The sequence below is a fragment of the Notechis scutatus genome, chromosome 1, assembly GCF_049901735.1.
Source record: "Notechis scutatus isolate UNSWTSFEM ecotype Mainland chromosome 1, rNotScu1.2, whole genome shotgun sequence".
Classification (NCBI taxonomy): domain Eukaryota; kingdom Metazoa; phylum Chordata; class Lepidosauria; order Squamata; family Elapidae; genus Notechis; species Notechis scutatus.
In genome coordinates, this window is record NC_142009.1 from 186150968 (window position 1) to 186172848 (window position 21881).

At 39.8% G+C, this 21881-nt stretch overlaps 1 protein-coding gene across 1 annotated transcript in view; it reads left to right on the forward strand.

The window, feature by feature from the left end:
- Positions 1-21881, forward strand: part of TTN (titin) — a 311277-nt gene that overhangs the window by 209438 nt on the left and 79958 nt on the right. The window contains exons 224-251 of the mRNA XM_087950422.1: positions 408-559; positions 656-803; positions 1551-1728; positions 1819-1940; positions 2084-2371; positions 2458-2754; positions 3077-3263; positions 5738-5853; positions 5940-6239; positions 6671-6970; positions 7064-7169; positions 8645-8841; positions 8931-9236; positions 9335-9610; positions 12006-12305; positions 12404-12706; positions 13175-13549; positions 13643-13945; positions 14800-15099; positions 15194-15490; positions 15586-15870; positions 15955-16248; positions 18122-18421; positions 18545-18853; positions 18940-19130; positions 19552-19981; positions 20723-21031; positions 21676-21824. Of these exons, the coding sequence (XP_087806548.1) occupies positions 408-559; positions 656-803; positions 1551-1728; positions 1819-1940; positions 2084-2371; positions 2458-2754; positions 3077-3263; positions 5738-5853; positions 5940-6239; positions 6671-6970; positions 7064-7169; positions 8645-8841; positions 8931-9236; positions 9335-9610; positions 12006-12305; positions 12404-12706; positions 13175-13549; positions 13643-13945; positions 14800-15099; positions 15194-15490; positions 15586-15870; positions 15955-16248; positions 18122-18421; positions 18545-18853; positions 18940-19130; positions 19552-19981; positions 20723-21031; positions 21676-21824 (7118 nt within the window). The remainder of the gene's footprint in view (positions 1-407; positions 560-655; positions 804-1550; positions 1729-1818; positions 1941-2083; positions 2372-2457; positions 2755-3076; positions 3264-5737; positions 5854-5939; positions 6240-6670; positions 6971-7063; positions 7170-8644; positions 8842-8930; positions 9237-9334; positions 9611-12005; positions 12306-12403; positions 12707-13174; positions 13550-13642; positions 13946-14799; positions 15100-15193; positions 15491-15585; positions 15871-15954; positions 16249-18121; positions 18422-18544; positions 18854-18939; positions 19131-19551; positions 19982-20722; positions 21032-21675; positions 21825-21881) is intronic.

The following is a 21881-nucleotide window of genomic DNA, read 5'->3' on the forward strand; positions in this document are numbered from 1 at the left end:
TTTTAATTATATAGGTATCGGATGATAGATGTTTTTTTGAAAATAAAAGCATGATAAATTAGGGCTAAAGCCTATTTCTGTAAGCCCCATCACCAAACTATTTCATTTCAAACATCATCAAATAAATCCCTGCTATGATTTTGAAATGCCATTAAACCTTGGCTCTTCCAGAGGATCTTTGGGAGTGAGGTGAATTTTAGTTCCTGTGGGGATGTAGTTCCTGTGTCACATTGTATCTGGTTGTTAGGTTATTGTGTGTTGTGTTGTATTAGGTTTTAAATCTGATTGCTGTATTTGACATGTAAGCTACTCAGTCACTAAAGATCGAAGTGGTATATAAGTTTCAGTAAATATATAAATAAATATACAGCTGTGTTATAGGTTTATAATATAATTTATATTTTCAGCTCGCCCAAGTGCACCAAGAGAACTAACAGTTGGAGAAATAACTAGGAACACAGTACAGCTAACATGGGAACCTCCTGAAAATGATGGAGGAAGCCCTTTGACTGGCTACCTTATCGAGAAGCGTGAAGTGAGCCGCAAAACGTGGATTAAAGTATGTTTTAAACAGAAAAATATTTTTTAATAAAGCCAGCTTTTTAATTTGCAAATAACCTGGACTGTGATACGAAAGAGTGTCTTGTCTTTGCAGGTGATTGACAAGGTTCTTGATCAAGAATTTACTATCCCAGATCTTGCCCAAGGAAAAGAATACTTATTCAGAGTTTTAGCGTGCAATAAATGTGGACCAGGAGAGCCTGCTTACATTGATGAGCCAGTTAACATGACGGCACCTGCTAGTGAGTTTTCTTTATTAGCTGTTCTAAATCATTTTGGATTTCTGCATGTTCTGTATACAGGTAGTCCTCAACTTTTGATCGCAACTGAGCCCAGAATTCATGCTGCTAAGTGAGAAATTTGCTAAGTGAGTTTTTGCAACGTTTTATGACTTTTCTTGCCACATTTGTTAAATGAATCATTGCAGTTGCTAAATTAGTAATAAGGCCATTAAGTGAATCTGGCTTCCCCATTGACTTTGCTTGTCAGAAGGTCACGAAAAGGGGATTACATGACCTCGGGACACTGCAACAGTCATAAATATGAGCCAGTTGTCAAGCATCCAAATCTAAATCATGTGACCATGGACAACGGTCTGAAAAATGGTCACAAATCACTTTTTCCAGTGCTGTTGCGACCTTGGATGGTCACTAAGTGAACTGTTATAAGTCAAGGACTACCTATAATTACTCAGGCTAAATGTTGTGAGTTGTCCAACCCATTGAAAAAGAAAACCAAATGCAGTCTTTCTGGATGGTACCACCATTAGGCTTTCTAATTTCCTCCTATCTAATACATCCATCTGCATACTTGGAAAAGCTGTTTGTTAGACCGCAGGACTTACCACAACAATAACTGTGGAAAAATTATTATGGGAAAAGCAGCACGGAAGGTCACTAAAAATCCAGATACTACGTAGTGGAAGTAAACGTTTCTTTCCATTCACATTCCACCCACAATGATAAGACAACACATTTTCCCTCTTACAGCGGTTCCTGATCCACCAGAGAATGTTAAATGGCGAGATCCAACATCTAAGTCCATTTTCCTTATGTGGGATCCTCCTAAATATGATGGTGGCTCACGTATCAAAGGCTACATAGTTGAAAAGTGCCAGCGTGGCACCGACAAATGGGAGCCTTGTGGCGAACCTCTAATTGAGACCAAGTAAGTAGCAGCAGTAGGTAGAATTTGTTTGCAAATGGTTCTTATGGCATTTATTAATACCATTAACTGAAATGGTATTCTGATTAACAGAATGAAGGTGGAACCACTTAAGGAAGGGGAATGGTATTCTTATCGGGTAAAGGCTCTGAATAGGCAAGGAGCCAGTAAACCAAGCCAGCCCACAGATGAAATCCAGGCAGTGGATGCAATGGGTAATTAGTTACCGAATTATATTATAGCAACACATAATTTTTATTCTTGAAAATATTGGGGGGGAGGGTGTGCAACTATACGAAAGAAGTTGTTAGATGGGTAACATGTTTTATTCATGCTGTTTTTATTCTCTGCAAATCAGTGGCTCCAGAGATTTTCTTAGATGTGAAATTACTGGCTGGAATCACTGTCAAAGCTGGAACTAAAATAGAACTGCCTGCAACAGTAACTGGAAAGCCTGAACCTCGAATTACCTGGACAAAAGCAGAAAATATTTTGAGACCTGACAAAAGAATCTCCATTGAAACCAAACCCAATCATTCCACAGTAATAATAGCAGACAGTAAAAGGAGCGATAGCGGCACCTATATTATTGAAGCTGTAAATACCAGCGGACGGGCAACAGCAACTGTTGAAGTTAATGTTCTAGGTATGCTACTTCTGTGATTTAATTCTCAGCATCTTCCTAATTGCATAGATGAAGAGGAAGCTCAAACCACTGTTATGTCTCCACAGATAAGCCTGGTCCACCAGCGGCTTTTGATGTGTCTGAAATAACAAATGTGTCCTGCCTTTTGACATGGAATCCTCCTCGCGATGATGGTGGATCCAAAATCACAAACTATGTTCTGGAGCAAAGAGCCGCAGACAGTGAAATATGGCACAAATTATCATCCACCATCAAAGAAACCAAATTCAAAGTGACAAACCTCACACCACTTAAAGAATACATCTTCAGGGTCAGTGCAGAGAACATGTATGGAGTTGGAGAACCAGCACTATCCCATCCTATAATTGCTAAATATCCATTTGGTAAGTTTGTTTAGCTGAAAGGCAGGTACACCTATCTCTGTATGATGATCACATGGAAATTGCTGTACACCATTTTTTTTTGGGGGGGGGGGGGCAGCAGCCACTCCAACCAGTGAATCATTTTGTGAGCACCATCTCACCTCCTGCTCATTTTTGATCTTGCTGATAGTATGGGGCTAATTTTTTGCAGAAGATGGCAATGCATAGGAGGGAATTAATATAAGCAATTTTCCTGGCCGAGCAATAGCCAGTAGCAACATCCATCTGCATTGAAATTACAAATACATAGTCGCTAATTCTGATTTTGTATTTCTTGGTTCAGATACACCAGGTCCTCCAACAGGTGTAAAGCCTATTGAGATCACTAAAGATTCTGTAACATTAACTTGGACTGAACCAGATGAAGATGGTGGCAGTCCTATCACTGGTTACTGGGTTGAACGGTTTGACCCTGATCAAGATAAATGGATCCGATGCAATAAAATACCAATTAAAGATACAACATTCAAGTAAGATCATTATATTCTTTTGGAATATCTTGTCTATATATATAAAAGCGAAATACCACTCATGCATCGTCACAAAATCTCCAGAACCATAAAGCCTACAAACTTGAAATTTGGCACTTCCTCTTGACTTCTAGGTGCTCACTAAGAAAGGATTTTTCGAAATGACCATTGGACCATTAGAATTTCCTATATTATTATTAACATGCTCTGATGCTAAGGAGTTCTACTCACCCTCCCCTTATGAAAATGCATATGTTCCAAATGCAAAACACAAGCAGAGGAGAGGAGTTTCAGTTTTAGTTTCACAGAAGCAACCAGCTTTAGTACAGACAGTTGAGCTAAGCCATGTCCAGGCTCCTTGTTGTCTCCTTGCTCACACAGCAAATACTGCATCAGTTTCGAAACAACTCTCAACTCTCTCACACACTGACAGGATACTAGCCAGATGAATACCAATGGATGCTGGTAGGCAGAGGCACAATTTTTCCCCCTTATTTTCCTCCTCAAAAACTAAGCCCAATCACATAGTTTTGTAGCAAAGCACGGGTATAGAGCTAGTATTTTATATTGCATTCTCTCAGGAAAAAAAATCATGTTTTCAAATAAAAACAAATACATACACGTAATGTAGTATAATGTATGAGAGGATTAATTGGCTCCAAACAATTGTTTTGCTGTGCATTATTTGAATCCTCTTAAGTTGGTGGCAATATATATCATAAATCCTCTCCATAGTTATCTTCTCTGCAGTGTAGGATCCACAACTGATAATAACAGAGTAATAATGTTGTGATAATAGAGTAACAATTTATTATTGTCTATCACTGAAGCAGCTCAGGAGATATATGTTGATAATGAAACCTCAAAGACATTTTGGCTTTCTAGTAACTTGAAGTGTTTAAATCATTCAGATCTATGTGTTGTATTTATTCCTTTCTAAAATAACACACGTGGATCCTGTATATTAGCTCACAGATGTGCTGGAACTTATATAAAGGACCTTGGAATACTCATCTCTAATGATCTAAGTGCTAGAGCCCACTGTAACTACATAGCCAAAAAGGCATTAAGAGTTATTAACCTAATCCTACGTAGCTTTTTCTCTGGTAATATCACACTACTAACTAGAGCATACAAAACATTTGCTAGACCAATACTCGAATACAGCTCATCAGTCTGGAACCCACATTACGTATCTGATATTAGCACAGTTGAGAAAGTCCAGAAATATTTCACAAGAAGAGTTCTCCACTCCTCTACTCGTTGTAGAATACCTTATGCCACCAGACTTGAAATTCTAGACCTAGAAAACCTTGAATTACGCCGTCTTCAGTTTGATCTAAGTATGGTATATAAAATCATACATTGCAATGTCCTACCTGTCAATTAATACTTCAGCTTCAACCATAACAACACAAGAGCACACAATAGATACAAACTCAAGGTTAACCACACCAAACTTGATTGCAGGAAATACGACTTCAGCAACAGAGTAGTCAATGTCTGGAATACTCTACCTGACTCTGTGGTTTTCTTCCCCAAACCCCAAAAACTTTAACCTTAGACTGTCTACCATTGACCTCACCCTTTCCTAAGAGGTCTGTAGGGGCGTGCATAAGCGCACCAACGTGCCTACCGTCCCTGTCCTATTGTTTCTTTTTATTTTTCTTATATGTACCCATTTCATGTATTCATAACTATGTATATACTTATACCTATTATCTTGTAAGCAATTGACAAATCAAATAAATAAATAAAATAAATAAATAAAACAAAAATATATACAGCAAGCTTTAAAAAAAAACATTGTGAATGTCCTGCTTAAAAAACAGACTAACAGCCAATGCAGAAACATCCATTTGCCCATCATTTTTTCTTTTATAACTACTAATATCTGCCCTTGAGATTTCACTAAGTGAAGTGGAGAAAATGCTGTTATGTCATTGGACAGGAATAATTGCATTTCACAGACACACACACATTTAAGAGCACTTATCAGTTTATAAATATGTAGCAAGATAATATCACATAGTGTTCTTTGCAATGAGAAACTATTTCCTTAAAATATTAAGCAATATACAATATTTAGCATTATTTTCACATGCATTATTGTACTCTGCTTCAAGTGATGGCAGAACATGTTGTCAAGAGAAAGCTTTACATAAACATTCTGCCCCAAGATATCTCCTGATACTTTTTATATGGTAAATATAAGTTTATTAATGTTTCAGTAGAAAAAAATAAATATAGCTCAGGATAGATCTGTGGAGTCCTTGGTGCTCTCTGAACTGGTTGTGGTTCCAGTGAAAAATCTGCAATCAAACAACCAAGCTCAGGGAGCACCAAGAACTTCTTATTAATGTTTTTTTTAATTTATATCTGTGAAAGTTTATAGAGCAACATTGTATATATATTTAATAATATTTACTGCCAAATAAACATTGAAATGTGGTTTTTTTTCTCATTATTACTAGGGTAAAGGGTCTTACAAACCATAAGAAGTACAAGTTCCGCGTCTTGGCAGAGAATCTTGCTGGGCCAGGAAAACCAAGCAAACCCACAGAGCCCATCTTAGTGAAGGATCCCATTGGTAAAAATTAACTTAGATTAATAATATAATTTAAACTCTTAATTTAAAGTTAGCCCGCCAGATCTAAATGTTCCATTTATGTCCAGATCCTCCATGGCCTCCTGGGAAACCAACGGTGAAGGATGTTGCTAAGACAACATGTTTCCTACAGTGGACAAAACCAGAACATGATGGGGGTGCCAAAATTGAATCCTATGTGGTGGAGCTATTAAAGACTGGTACAGATGAATGGGTGAGAGTGGCTGAAGGTGTTCCCATGACAGAACATTTCCTCAAAGGACTCATGGAGAAACAAGAATATTCTTTCCGAATAAGAGCTGTGAATAAAGCTGGGGAAAGCGAACCGAGTGAACCCAGTGATCCTGTATTGTGCAAGGAAAGGCTAAGTAAGTGACTCTTACTGAGAATCTAGCTTGAGGCTGAACAAAGCTTGAAAAGTTTAAAAACCTGCTTGCCTTTATCCTGGAAAGAGGATAAAATACAAATGCATTCATAGCTACTTTTAAAAAGGTTAGAAGCCATTTCTGTATGAACTTCTTTCTTTTTTAATCTATTTTCTTTCTTGTTCACTATTCTTTCTTCTTTTGTTTCTTTTCTAATATTTATATTGTTTTTATCTTGTTAAACATTTCTTCAATAAAGTTACATTTTAAAAAAACATGAAGAATGATGGTGGCAGACCAATATATCAGTAATGTGATTTATAAAGACATCAGGAGAAGTGAATAAAGACATAGAGTTTGCCTTTAACCCCCTGCTTGATAGATTCCCTATTGCTTTTTTACAAAGTAAAACCGTTTTGTTGATGTCTTCATAGATCCCCCTTCGCCTCCACGATGGCTCGAGGTCATTAATATCACTAAAAACACTGCAGACCTTAAATGGACTGTGCCAGAAAAAGATGGGGGTTCTCCTATTACAAACTACATTGTTGAAAAGAGAGATGTGCGCCGGAAAGGATGGCAAACTGTAGATACCACAGTAAAGGACACCAAATATACTGTGACACCTCTGACCGAAGGCTCTCTCTACGTATTCCGCGTGGCTGCTGAAAATGCAGTGGGACAGAGTGATTACTGTGAAATTGAGGACTCAGTTCTAGCTAAAGACACTTTCAGTAAGTTTTTGGGGTTTATGTTCAGAATTCTGTGCAACAAGAATTCTGTTTCTAAAATACCAGTTTATCTAATGTGGATTTTATTTATTTTAGCTACCCCTGGAGCACCATATGCCCTTACACCAGTTGAGGTGACAAAAAGACATGTCGACTTAAAATGGGAACCACCTAAGAATGATGGTGGCAGGCCAATTCAACGGTAATATTATCAATACAGACATCTACACATATTTGTATAGAGATTATGTTTGCTGTGTGTAAAATGTTAATATTAAAAATCCATTTAAAGATACATGATTAGAGAGGAATTAATAAAGTTTGTACATTCAGAGCACCCATTTTCCAGAAACCAGTAGGAAATTTAGGTGAAGAATGGAAAATAGGTGAAATATGCTGAATAATCAATAGAAACACCCATTTTCCAAGTGATAAAGATTTGCTCTGGATTGAGAGAAGTGGGATTGAGAGGATATCAGTACTGGGATCCTACCTGTGCAACTACTGGCTTGGTGGGTGATTGATCATGAGCACGTGCGCACGCCCCTAATGCACCAATCCGCTGAGAGGATGAAGAAACGAAAAGCTAGGAGTGATCCTCCCACCCATCCATGTGCTTTCTCTTCTTTTATCCTCTCAGTTGATCGTTGGAGGCTTTTTTTCCTCCTTTCAGTTGATCGGAGGCTTTTTTTACTACTGGTTCAGCCGAACCAGTCCGAACCGGTAGCATACCACCACTGGAGGATATGATAATTTTTTATATGCATTCCAGTGGTATGACTCAATTTTTTTTACTACTGGTTATGTGGGCATGGCTTGGTGGGCGTGGCAGGGGAAGGATACTGTAAAATCTCTAGTTAGAGGTGATATTTGCCGATTCTCCAAACTACTCAAAATTTCTGCTACTGGTTCTCCAGAACTGGTCAGAACCTGATGAATATCATCTCTGATGCATTCTAATGATCAGATTGGCTATGTATTCAAAGGTAAAACTCATATTTAAAAGTTAGGTAAATGGAGTAATTTGTAAGTAGGATGACAAACAGGAACTGAATCACAAACAAGGTGCATAGAAAATAAGTTTGGTAAGAATACTATTAATTTGCTAGATAAGGTGACAGAACCAGTGGCAGAATTGGTGTTAGGGCTCCAAGGCCTTGCTGAAAAAGGCAACAATGAAAATGGAGATCAGTGTTGTTACTCCCTTCCTTACAACTTCCTGGATCCTTTTCCATGTGCCATTTATTTCAAGCAGTGAAAAGGAAGTCATATAGGCCATTCAAATAACTGACTCAATTTTTTCCCCAAGACGAAAGAATGGGGAGTTTAGATTCTTTCAATTCTCAGCCCCTCCTATGTCATTTTGGCCCAATTTCTTTGGTGACTTTCTGGGGTCAACCTTTCACTTCACTGATTACACCAAAGCCATTTCCAGGTCTACCATTTTCTGCTCATCCAAACAAGAGTGTGCAAAATGAGCAGACAAACAATCATGAATGCTAATTATACATCAGGAAAGAACACAGCAGGAAACTGATCTAATCCTTTAAATGGTTCTGAGGTTTATGTATTATATATGCAACAAATAGTCAATAAAGATACATAGCAATTTTGTTTTTAATTCAATGTCTCAAACTGATTTCATTGCATAATTCCATGCGATTCCTCTTAATACAGATATGTTATTGAAAAGAAAGAGAAGCTTGGCACACGTTGGGTGAAGGCTGGCAAGACAGCCGGACCTGACTGTAATTTCAGAGTAACTGATGTCATTGAGGGCACAGAGGTGCAGTTCCAAGTTCGTGCTGAAAATGAGGCTGGCTGTGGTCATCCCAGTGAACCAACTGACATCCTGGCTATTGAAGATCCCACAAGTAAATTAGACTAAAAATCACAATGTAGAAAAGATTAAATTAGCTCAAATGGTTTTATGGGAAATAATACATTTCTCTCATTCGGGCAGGTCCTCCTTCACCACCTCTGGATTTGCATGTTACGGATGCCAGCAGAAAACACATTTCCATTGCTTGGAAACCACCCGAGAAAAATGGTGGAAGTCCTATCATTGGCTACAATATTGAACTCTGTGAAGCAGGAACTGAAAAATGGATGAGAATAAATTCTCGACCGGTCAAAGACTTGAAATACAAAGCAGAAGAAGGCATTGTACCTGACAAAGAATACGTTCTCAGAGTCAGAGCTGTCAATGCTATTGGAGCTAGTGAGCCTTCAGATATTTCAGAAAACGTTGTGGCCAAAGATCCAGATTGTAAGTATATTTATTTCCAAAGCAATCATAAAACATACAGCCACGATGAAACTGCTGTGAAACGCCATCTGAGATTATTCTTCTCTATTTTTAAATAGGTAATCCAACTGTTGATATAAAAACCACTGATATTATTGTGGTTGAAGGTCAAAAGTTAAGTATTCCAGTTCCCTTCAGAGCTGTTCCTTCTCCAACCATTTCATGGCATAAAAGTGGGAAGGAGCTTAAAGGTGACAGAATCACAAAGAAGAGCGACTACACCTCTGCCTTGCTGGAAATCACGAATGCTGTCCATGCAGATGCCGGTGTTTACACCATTACCTTGGAGAATAAATTGGGTTCAACTACTGGCACAGTTAATGTCAAAGTAATAGGTAAATGTTTTTTTCCTTTCTGTTAACAGACATTTACATTCGGCTCATAGTGCTGAACCAATGCAAGCAGCACTGTTTTAAGAATGGAATTGGAATGGAATGGAATTCTTTATTGGCCAAGTGTGACTGGACACACAAGGAATTTGTGTGCATAAGCTCTCAGTGTAGATACAAAAACAAAGTGATAGGTCATAAATCATAGTTACAATCATTAATCATAAAACACAAACAACAAGGGAAAAAGCATAAGATACAAATGGGAAAAGGTAGCGTGAAAGATGAGAAAATGAGAAGTTGAGAAAGATGGAACTTATTATAACGTAATCTAGATATCCTACCGTGTTTCTCCAAAAATATGGCCTCCACCAATAGGAAGTCCCAGCATGCTTAATAGGCATAAAATCAAATTAAGCCCCTCCCCCCAAATTAAGGCCTATATTAAACATGTGAAATGGGGGGGAATGGCGGGGGGGGCTGGCCATTGGGGAAGTACTTTTGTTGCATACCTGGATATGGTGCTGCCTGCGTTGACCTCAGTGTTGGTGAGGCACTTCATATCAGGAGACCTTCCGCCATTGCTTTCCCTTCTCCCCATGCTGCCACAGCATTTAAAGAAACGCCACAGCGTTTGGCGCAGCCACGCACGGCCAGCCAGGGCTCCTCCCTGCAACCGGAGCCTGGCGGAGACAATCAGCTTCAGGCGCTCCTGTCGCTGCCTTCCCTTTGCCTTCGAAGGCAAAGCCAATTCTTTAAAAACAATGCCCTACTACCGGTACAACAAAGCCTCCCCCTGAGAGGGCAGCCCAACCCCATGTGGGGAGGCGACTCCCGGGGCCGCAGCGCAGGATCGCCCATCCCGGGAGAAGCGCCCAGCCGCCCTCCCTGCCTAGTGCTGGGCAGAGTGTGAAGAGCTTCGCCTGGGGCACCCAGAGCAGCTGACAGGCGGGCCCTCTTGCCCGGCGGCGAAGCTCTTACCAAGGCAGCGAGCGCCTCCCCGCCAGACCCTCCGCTCATCCTGCCAGAGCCGTGCACGCTGGGCAGAGCCGGGAAAGCAAGCCGCGGGTGCGCGCCCGCCTGCCAAGCAAAAGAGTTGGGCCGACCCGAGCTTGGCTTCCTTCCCAAGTCCCTCAAAGCCCGAACCCGAAGGGGCCACTGGGAGAGGCTGCCCGAGGCAGTGATAGCAGAAGGTAGGCGAGGCGACAGCAGGGCTGTTTCCCTGGCTGGCGGGTCCGGCGGAGAGAGCTCGAAGCTGCCCGTCCTTTCCACCCCTCGCCCAGCCCGTCCCTGTCCCCACGCATCTCCAAACGCGCTGGCAGCTCCAAACGCTGCAGCGGTATGGGCATCGGGCAGAGGCGCTCACTCGGCGGGGCTCAGCTCGGAGGAGGACGCGGCGCAGGCCGTCGCCTTGCCTCCCTGTCCATGGATGGGTGGGCGCTATCACTGTCTCGGGCAGCCTCTTCCGGTGGCCCCTTCAGGTTCGGGCTGGAGGGACTTGGGAAGGAAGCCAAGCTCGGGTTGGCCTGACTCTTTTGCTTGGCAGGCGGGTGCGCACCCGCTGCTTGCTTTCCCGGCTCTGCCCAGCCTGCACGGCTCTGGCGGGATGAGCGGAGCGTCCGGCGGGGAGGCGCTCACTGCCTTGGTGAGAGCTCCGCCGCCGGGCAGGAGGGTCCGCCTGTCAGCTGTGCTGGGTGCCCCAGGTGAAGCTCTTCGCACTCTGCTCGGCGCCAGGCAGGGATGGAAGCTGGGCGCTTCTCCCAGGGTGGGCCGATCCTGCGCTGCGGCCCCGGGAGATTTGCCTCCCCACATGGGGTTGAGCTGCCCTCTTGGGCAGGGGAGGCTTTGTCGTACAGGTAGTAGGGCGTCGTTTTTAAAAGAATTGGCTTTGCCTTCTAAGGCAAAGGGAAGGCAGCGACAGGAGCGCCTGAAGCCGAGTGTCTCCACCGGGCTCCGGTTGCAGGGAGGAGCCCTGGCTGGCCGCGCATGGCTGCACCAAATATCACGACGTTGCTTTACACGCCACGGCAGCACAGGGAGAAGGGAAAGCAATGGTGGCGGAAGGTTTCCCGATACGAAGTGCCCCACCAACGCCGAGGTCAACATCCAAGCCGTCACCGCCCACCCACCCGAGGATGCAAGGGGGGGGGGGATTAAGTCACCCCCGAAAAGATGGCCTAGCCGTTTTTTGGGGGGTCAAAAATAAATAAGGCCCGGCCTTATTTTGTGAGAAACACGGTAGATATGGTCGAGGTCAAATAAACAGCCTAATTGTCTTTTATTCTAAGGAGCTGTGATTGGTAGGCACATCATTTATCACAAGCATGGGTATTCTTCACATTCTTTGAATTTTGGTGCATACTTTTCAAACTTAATACAACATGTGCTTTTCTTCATCTAGGTCTGCCTGGACCATGCAAAGATATTAAGGCAAGTGAAGTGACGAAAAGCTCATGCAAAATTACCTGGGAACCACCAGAATTTGATGGTAATACTCCCATATTGCACTATGTGTTGGAAAGAAGAGAAGCTGGGAGGAGAACATACATACCAGTGATGTCTGGTGAAAACAAATTGGCATGGAATGTAAAGGATCTTATTCCAAATGCTGAATACTATTTCCGTGTTAAAGCTGTCAATAAAATTGGAGGAGGTGAATACCTCGAATTGAGAAATCCAGTGATTGCTGAAGATCCAAAGCGTAAGTTTATACATTAATGAATAAATGTTTAGAATGAAAATGTAAACTTTTTCCATACCTCCTGCTTATTTGTTTAATTTTAAATTTTCGATACACAGAACGACCAGATCCACCTCTTGATCTTGAGACTCATAATCCAACATCAAAGTCAGTAACGCTCACATGGAAGCCACCATTGTACGATGGAGGAACTAAAATTATGGGTTATGTTTTGGAAAAACTGGTTAAAGGCGGAGATAAATGGGAGAGATGCAATGACTATTTAGTGCCTCTTTTGACTTACACTGTAAAAGATCTTGAAGAAGGCAAAGAATATCAGTTCCGAGCCCGTGCTGAGAATGCTGCAGGAGTTAGTGAACCATCTAATATTACTCCTTTAATCAAAGCAGTGGATCCTATTGGTACGTTCTACACATTTTTTTCCTCCTTATTCATTGTTAATACATAAATTTTATTTTGTGCTATACAGGTAGTCCTCAGCTTACGACCACAATTGAACCGCAAATTGCTGTTTGCCCCATTTTACAACCTTTCTTGCCACAGTTGTTAATGGAATCACTACAGTTGTCAAATTAGTAACACGGTTGTTAAGTGTTATTAACAACGTCCATTGACATTGCTTGTCAGAGGGTTATGGAAGGCGACCCCAGAACATTGCAACCCTCACAAATATGAGTCAGTTGCCAAGCGTCCAAAATTTGATCACATGACTATGGTCATAAGTGTGTGGAGGGAATCACTTTTTCATAAATACCTTTTTTCAGTGCTCTTGTAACTTCACAAGATCACTAAACTGTTGTAAGTCGAGGACTACCTGTAATTGTCACACATAAATTAATGTTGGATATATTTTTTTTTAATTGTTACAGAGGCTCCAAAGGTCTCCCTTAGTGCTAATTTGCAGGCCGGCCTTGAAGTGAAGCAAGGTGCTGATATTCCACTAGATGCACGGATTTCAGGTTCGCCTTACCCAGAAATTGCTTGGTTATGGAATGATGAACTTATCAAACCTGAAGAAATTAAGAAGAGAGTCGTCAAGGTTTCCAGGAAGAAGAAAGGTGAACCTGAAGATGATGAGCCTTTCCATTTATCTTTAACTGAGCGGCTAAGCATTGACAACAGTAAAAAAGGAGATTCTTCCCTGGTTGTTCGAGACTCACTCAGAGCAGACCATGGCACATTCACAATACGAGTCGAAAATGACCATGGCGTAGCTAAAGCTTCATGTGAAGTCAATGTTTTAGGTACGTCCCTATACATAATTTATTTCACTTCTTATTCAAAAGGCATGTTATGATACATGCAAGAGTTCATCATTGTTTTTGTTTTAAAAATAGATGTTCCTGGACCTCCGGTCAACTTTATTTTTGAAGACGTGAGAAAAAATTCCATAACTTGCAAATGGGAACCTCCTCTTGATGACGGTGGTAGCGAAATCCTGAATTACGTCTTGGAAAAGAAAGACAGTGCCAAAACTGAAACTGGCTGGGTTACAGTCACTTCCACACTCAGGCACTGCAAATATAATGTGCTTAAACTGATCGAAGGAAAAGAATATGTCTTCCGTGTGAAAGCGGAGAACAGAGTAGGGCATGGACCACCAGCTGTTTCAAAACCTGTGGTAGCTAAAGATCCATTTGGTAAGTGTTATCCCTTATAAGAAATGGTTCATTGTTTCCCTCCAAGATAATACATATTGCCACATCTATTGTATGTTAATATTAAGTCTTTGATTCAGAGCTGGTCTTCCTCTTCTGTTTCAAAGAAGAGGAGACTGCCGTGGGAGTCTCAAAGACTGCCGTGGGAGCTTCATTTTGTTTTTATGCCTGACTGGGGTCTACAAAAGAAGTGTTTAGTGAAATTATGATTCCTTCAGAAGAAACAAGGTTGAATAGATTAGTAGGGTATCTTAAGCCATTTTCTCTTAAATGAGAACCACCCCATATTGGTGGAAAATTGAGAGACTTATTTCAAAATAAATAGTGTGGAATACATGGATACTTTATTTCATGACAACCACTGGTAAAACTCCACTGCAAATTTAGAAAATGATATTCCAAATAAAAGATGACCAGTCTGAGACAGAGGGAGGAGTCAAATGCATCATAAGTCATGAGTCCCTGTGTGACTACAAGAGATTTAAGTCTAGCCTTCTTTGAATGTCTTTCCTATCACCTACTCATTTCCCTTGACTACTAGTTGGTCAGATTCTTGAAAAGAACTTAAGCTTGCAATAAATCCTTATACTCATTTGAACTACCTGAATCACCTGATTTCCTCGGTGCTTGACTATACTTTGAGGAAGACAGTATAGCTATTTAAAATGTTTAGTATAATCGTAGAGTATATTACTCAGAAATAAACCCCCTTGATGAATTTCTATAGGACTGTATTGAACATTTTATGAATAATGTAAATACTCTGTCAAATAAAACTCTTGCATGAAATTTCAAATATTCTGTCATTAAAAATTCACTTATTTCGTTGTGTACAGGTCCTCCCGATGCACCTGATAAACCTTTAGTAGAGGAACCTACCGGCAGTAGTATGTTGGTTAAATGGAATGAACCTAAAGACAACGGCAGCCCCATTCTGGGATACTGGATTGAAAAACGTGAAATCAATGGCACTCATTGGGCTCGGGTGAATAAAGATCGTGTGAATACTCTGGAAACAAGAGTTGAAGGATTGTTGGAAGGATTAACATACATTTTCAGAGTTTGTGCTGAAAATGCAGCTGGTCCTGGCAAATTTAGCCCTCCATCAGATCCTAAAATTGCACAAGATCCAATATGTAAGTTCTTTATTAAATACAGTTATCATTAGTCAAGATAAGGGAACTTGAAATTACTATCTGCTAATTTGATTTATGTATTTATTTTCTTCAGCACCACCTGGCCCACCTATTCCAAGAATCCTTGATACAAGTTCAACATCTATTGACCTAGCATGGGACGCTCCACTGTACAATGGGGGTGGAGACATCACTGGTTACCATGTTTATAAGCTATTTCTGGGTACAAATGAATGGTCCCGTTGCACAGAGAAACCTGTGAAGGTTCTAAGCTACCTAGTTAAAGGAATTAGAGAAGGTGCTGATTACAAACTTCGTGTGACTGCTCTTAATATTGCTGGGGAAGGGCCTCCTGGAGAAACAGAACCTGTAACTGTTGCAGAACCTAAAGGTATTATCTTTATTTACTCTGAAATAAATCCTTCTGTTAAAATAATTACTGTCATTATGAAGTAATCAATACTCTTTCTTTTTTTCTGACTATAGAACCTCCCACTGTGGAATTAGATGTTTCTGTCAAACAAGGTGTTCAGATACTGGCAGGTCAAACCCTTAGACTGCCTGCTACAGTTACTGGACGTCCTCATCCTACAATTGTGTGGACTTTAGAGGATGGGGAAATTGACAAGGAGCGAGTGGTAATTGAGAATGTTGGCACTTCATCAGTATTAAGTATCAAAAATGCACTCAGGAAAGACCATGGAAGATATGTGATTACTGCGACTAACGAGAGTGGCTCAAAATCTGCTGCAACCAGAGCAGAAATATTTGGTAAGAAATGCTGCATATAATGAAATGGTTTGAGAAAGTGTTTGTTTGTGCCTTTGTTATTATATATTGTATCTTCTTTTTCAGACGTTCCTGGGCCAGTAACTGATCTGCATCCTGTTGTGGTGAACAGAAAAATGTGTCTCCTTAACTGGGATGATCCCAAAGACGATGGAGGAAGTGAGATTATAGGCTTCATCGTAGAGAGGAAAGATGCTAAAATGCATACTTGGAGACTTGCTGTGGATACTGATAGATCAAAATGTGATATTACTGGTCTTGTAGAAGGGCAAGAATATAAATTCCGGGTATCTGCCAAGAACAAGTTTGGCTGTGGTCCACCAGTTGAACTTGGGCCACTACTTGCTGTTGATCCAAAAGGTATTTTTTTTTTTTTTTGTTAATATGACCCATGAGGGTGTTTAGGGGATACTTTGACTCTTAATTTCAACTGTGAAATATTTATATCTATTTATAATACCAAGATTTTTCCTGTTGATAAAAGTCACTGGGCTATTTTTTTTTTTCACAGTTATAGCTGGGGCGTATGCACTTTTTGGAAGAATACCATAGTCCTGTCAAAAGAGCTGTTTCAGCATTACTAATACCCGCAATCTAATGTTACAAATATATTGGTTGCTTTTGGGTGAGACAGAATATTTTCCTGCTGATTTAACATCGTCAAGGGAGGAACTACTGCCAACATGAATAAATATAAATCTAAATAAATCCAAATAGCCCATCTATCTTTTATATGTTCTTCAGTTCATCAGCATATTGCAAATAGGATTGGACAGAAACAGATATCCATGCTGTTATCTGGGTGGCTCACAGTAGATCACTCATCATTTCCAATTAAATAATAACCACAATCTATTTTGTGTAAAAATATTATGAGTTCAATATAGTTCTGTTAGTGAATTCCCCCAAACATCCTGCCCCTGGTCCTTGTATGCTTTTTGCATACAACTGTTATATGCAAAACAATTTTTGCAGTGTCCCTGTTTGGTGGATCTTGGGATTTTTCTTGAAATCTAAAGTAAATTCAGCAAGGCTGATCTCTGCTTACTTCTAATTTAGATTATTTATGATTAAGAACCAAACTAAAGAAATATAGGGTGACTCACAATAGATCACTCACTGTTTCCAGTTAAATCATAACTCACATAGAATATATGTAAAATATCTATTGAGATATCAAAAGGCTTGAGTACCAAGAGAAAAGTAGAAATATCAATATTTTCAAATTCAAATTATCATGAAAGTAGACATAAATGATCATTATGTTTCTGGTAGAAACAGGGAATGTTTTTACACTCTTTTCCAGTTTTGGTGAATAATCATAACATTGTAATTCTAATATAAAAGCTTGTTGGCTGATTCTGTCAATGCCTTCTTTTACCAAAGTACGTTTTGGAGTGATAATGGAGTGGCAGGGGCAGAGAAATCTTCAAAAGTACATTAACATGGGCAGAATATGTGTGTATAATTCTTTGAAAACAGAGATATAATACCAAATGAATTCATTATTTAAATATCTCCTGCCTTAATTGTAAGTCATACTACTACATAACCATAAATGTGATTAAAAAAACCTTTTTTCAGTGCAAGTTCAATCAATCAGAATAGAGCTGGAAGGGACCTTTGAGGTCTTCTAGTCTAACCCCTTGCTCAATCAGGAGACCCTATGCCATTTCAGACAAGTGACTGACCAGTCTCTTCTTAAAAACCTCCAGTGATCAAGCACCCACAATTTCTGATGCAAGCTATTCCATTGGATAATTATTCTCACTGTTAGGAAGTATCATCTTACTTCCAGATTGCTTCTCTCCTTGATTAGTTTCCATCCATTGTTTCTTATCCTGCCCTCTGGTGCTTTGAAAAATAAGTTGACCCCCTCCTCTTTGTGGCAATATCTCAAATAATGGAATACTGCTATCATGACCCCCTGGTCCTTCTTTTCTCTGGACTAGCCAAACCCAAATCATATGTCCAGGCCTTTAATCATCTTAATTGCTCTTCTTTGTACTTTTTCCAAACTCTCGACATCTTTTTGTAATGGTGGTGACCAAAACTGGATGCAGTATTCCAGATGTGGCCTTATTAAGACTTTATAAAGCAGTGCTAATACTTCACATGATTTTGATTCTATGCCTCTGTTTATACAACCAAATCTTTTTTGGTTGCCTCACACTGCAGACGCATGTTTAAGCCTATGAATTAAGCCTATCCTATAACTTCCTTCTCACAATAGGCCCTCCAACTGCCCCTGAGAGGTTCATGTATACTGAGAGAACAAAATCATCAATTACCCTTGACTGGAAGCCTCCTCGTAATGATGGCGGCAGCCCTATCATTGGCTATCTAGTGGACAAGAGAAGACATGACTCAAATGAATTTGAAAGAGTCAACAAAACACCTTGCCGAGCCACCTCACTTCTTGTGGATAATCTTGCCGATCTGCATATGTATGAATTCCGAGTCAAGGCAGTCAATGAAATTGGAGAAAGTGAACCTTCACTGCCTCTCAACGTTGTTATACAAGATGATGAAGGTGAAGTGCTTTAATAATTATACCTTAACTTTAACCATGGTAATAATAACATGAACTGAGGTTCTGTTATTCATATATTTTAAAGAACTGCATCGTTATTGATTGTGGGGATTTCCTTTTCAGAACCTCCGACAGTGACACTGCGCCTGGCCGTTAGGGGAGATACTATCAAAGTCATGGCAGGGCAACCAGTGAACATCCCTGCTGATGTGACGGGTCTTCCGATGCCAAAGATTGAATGGTCCAAAAACGAGGTTCCCATTGAGAAAACATCAGATGCCCTTAAGATCACCAAAAAGGAACTATCTAGAACAGAGGCCAAAACTGAACTCAGCATGCCTGCAGTAGTTAGAAACGATAAAGGCACTTACACAGTTACAGCTTCCAATCGTTTGGGCTCTGCATTCCGCAACGTTCACGTTGAAGTATTTGGTAAGTATCTGATGAGCTGCTTCAGTGATTAAAAATGTCTTCCCTTTGTTCTGATATAACACAGTGTTGAAATTGGCTTTCTCTAGATCGTCCTTCTCCACCAAGAAACCTCGCCGTTTCTGACATTAAAGCTGAATCTTGCTGTTTAACCTGGGATGCTCCACTTGATAATGGTGGCAGTGAAATTACTCACTACATTATTGAGAAGCGTGATGCAAGCAAGAAGAAAGTAGATTGGGAGGAAGTATCCAGCACTGTAGTGGACAGAAGATTTGGGGTAAATTTGATTGTGAAGAAAAATGCACGATTTTAAGATAAACACTACTGGACGCAAATAAAGACAAGCATTAAAACAATTGTTTATTGTATTTTGGTTAAATTCAGGGCTAGGAGATCTTTTAATGCAACATCATCTTGGAATTAGGTACCATATGTTAGAACTGCTATTTATAAATAATAGGTAGTGCTTGACTTTATCATTGCAAAATACTTGCAAGCTATTGATGTAAAGCATATCCAAACAATTTTTCACACTGATTATTTTTTAACAATTCTGAATATTGTTAAACGAAACTACCTGGAATGACTGTGTCTAATGACTTTTAATATGCTGTCTTGAAATTTGTGGAAATAACACAAATGTTTAATTTTCCAATTTATAACACATAATATTTTGTGCTTTTTGTTATATTTTTCAGGTCTATAAACTGATAACCGATGGTCAATATCAGTTTAGAGTTAGGGCTGTGAACCGGTATGGAATAAGTGATGAATGTCTTTCAGAGAAAGTGGTCATTAAGGATCCTTATGGACTCCCTGGGCCACCTGGAAAACCAAAAGTCATAGATCATACTAGATCATCCATGCTTGTAACGTGGACCCCTCCTTTGGATAATGGTGGAGCACCGATCACCGGCTATTGGCTGGAGAAGAAAGAAGAGGGAGGTGTCTATTGGTCTCGTGTCAACAGAGCACCTGTAACAAAACCTTCAGTGAAAGGATTGGAATTCAATGTGTTGCGTTTGATTGAAGGCATAAAATATCAGTTCAGGGCGATGGCTATTAACATTGCTGGAATTGGTCCTCCCAGTGAACCATCAGATCTCGTTGAAGCTGCAGATCCAATCTGTGAGTATACAATACAGGGAGAGTATTAAGTGTTACATGACTTCAAAAGACGTCCTTTGCCATTTAGTTTCTATCTAATAGCGAACCTATGATTTTGGCACATGAAGTATGAGAGGTGACAATGAGAGTTTCCTCTCATTGTCATAAGAACGTATCTTCATAATTTATATTAAATTGCCTTAATTGTTTGTTTTATTAGAAAAATACAGGTAATCCTTGACTTAAAACAGTTCACTTAGTACCATTCGAAATGACAACAGCACTGAAAAGTGATTTATGACCGTTTTTCATACTTAAGTCCATTGCAGCATCCCCATGGTCACATAATCAAAATTCAGAAGCTTGGCAACTGACTCATATTTATGACGGTTGCAGTGTCCCGGGGTGATGTGGTTCCCCTTTTGTGACCTTCTGACAAGCACAGTCAATGGGGGAAGGCAACTTCACTTAATGACCACGTGATTAACTTAACACATGCAATGATACACTTAACAAATGTGGCAAGAAAAGTTGTAAAACGAGGCAAACTGACGTAACAAATGTTTCACTTAGCAACATAAACTTTTGGGCTCAATTGTGGTTGTAACTCGAGGACTACCCGTCTATAGCCTACATCCTTAACATTTGAAGTTGGGGGAGGATTTTGTTCCTCAGTCAAGTAAAATATATATATGATTTCTTTTCCCCTTAAAATAACGAAGACATAATTCTCATTCAGAACATTTTACATTTATCCAACAGTTCCTCCTGGCGCCCCATCATGCCCAGATGTCAAAGATAGAACTAAGTCAACCATATCTCTCGCATGGAAACCTCCACAAAAAGATGGCGGCAGTCCTATTAAAGGTTATATTGTTGAAATGCAAGAAGAAGGTACTTTGGATTGGAAGAACGTGAATGAGCCAGACAAGCTGTTCCCTACCTGTGAATGTACTGTTCCCAACCTGAAAGAGCTAAGAAAGTACAGATTTAGAGTAAAAGCTGTCAATGCTGCAGGGGAATCAGAGCCAAGTCTTGCTTCCTCAGAAATACCATGCAAAGAAATTCTAGGTAAGCACTCTGGAATATTTTCTGTTACAATGTGAAATAAAATCAAAGAGTATGAAATATTGAATAATGTGTGAATGGAGATTCCAGAATAGCTGCCCAACATATTATTGTTAATTAAGGAGAGGTAAATGGTATCTAGAATTTCTGTGATTCCTTCTCCAAAGAAATCTATCTGCTATTAATGTTCTAATGTATGATATTTTATATTTTTCCATAGAACTTTGTTAAAACGGGAGGCCTAGCTCTTTATATATATATATATATATATATATATATATATATATATATATATATATATATATATATATATATATATATATATTTCTTAAGTTTTCGGGTACTTACATGTATGGCCTTCAGCTTTTGTTCGGGTATTTTCCCACGTCATAGTAGTGGTGCTTTTAAAGTTGTAGCAACGTTTCAGCAGAATCTCATCTGCCATCATCAGAACCCTGATGATGGCAGATGAGATTCTGCTGAACGCTGCTAAACTTAAAAGCACCACTACTATGATGACGGAAAATACCCGAACAAAGCTGAAGGCCATACATACATACATACATACATACATACATTCATGAGAAGAATGCATAACTCAGATGATTATAAATAGATTAATTTCAAATGTGATTTATATCTTGTAGAAGAGCCAGAAATATTTATTGACGTGAAAGCACAAGATTTGCTTTCTTGTCGTACTGGCTCAACAATCAAAATCCCAGCAATTATTAAAGGACGCCCGGTTCCCAAAGTAACTTGGGAATTTGAAGGAGATGCAAAGAAGACAGCAAAGGTCAGAAAGAAAAAAATAACACTGTTTCAAAATGTTAACTACATTTATTTAAATATC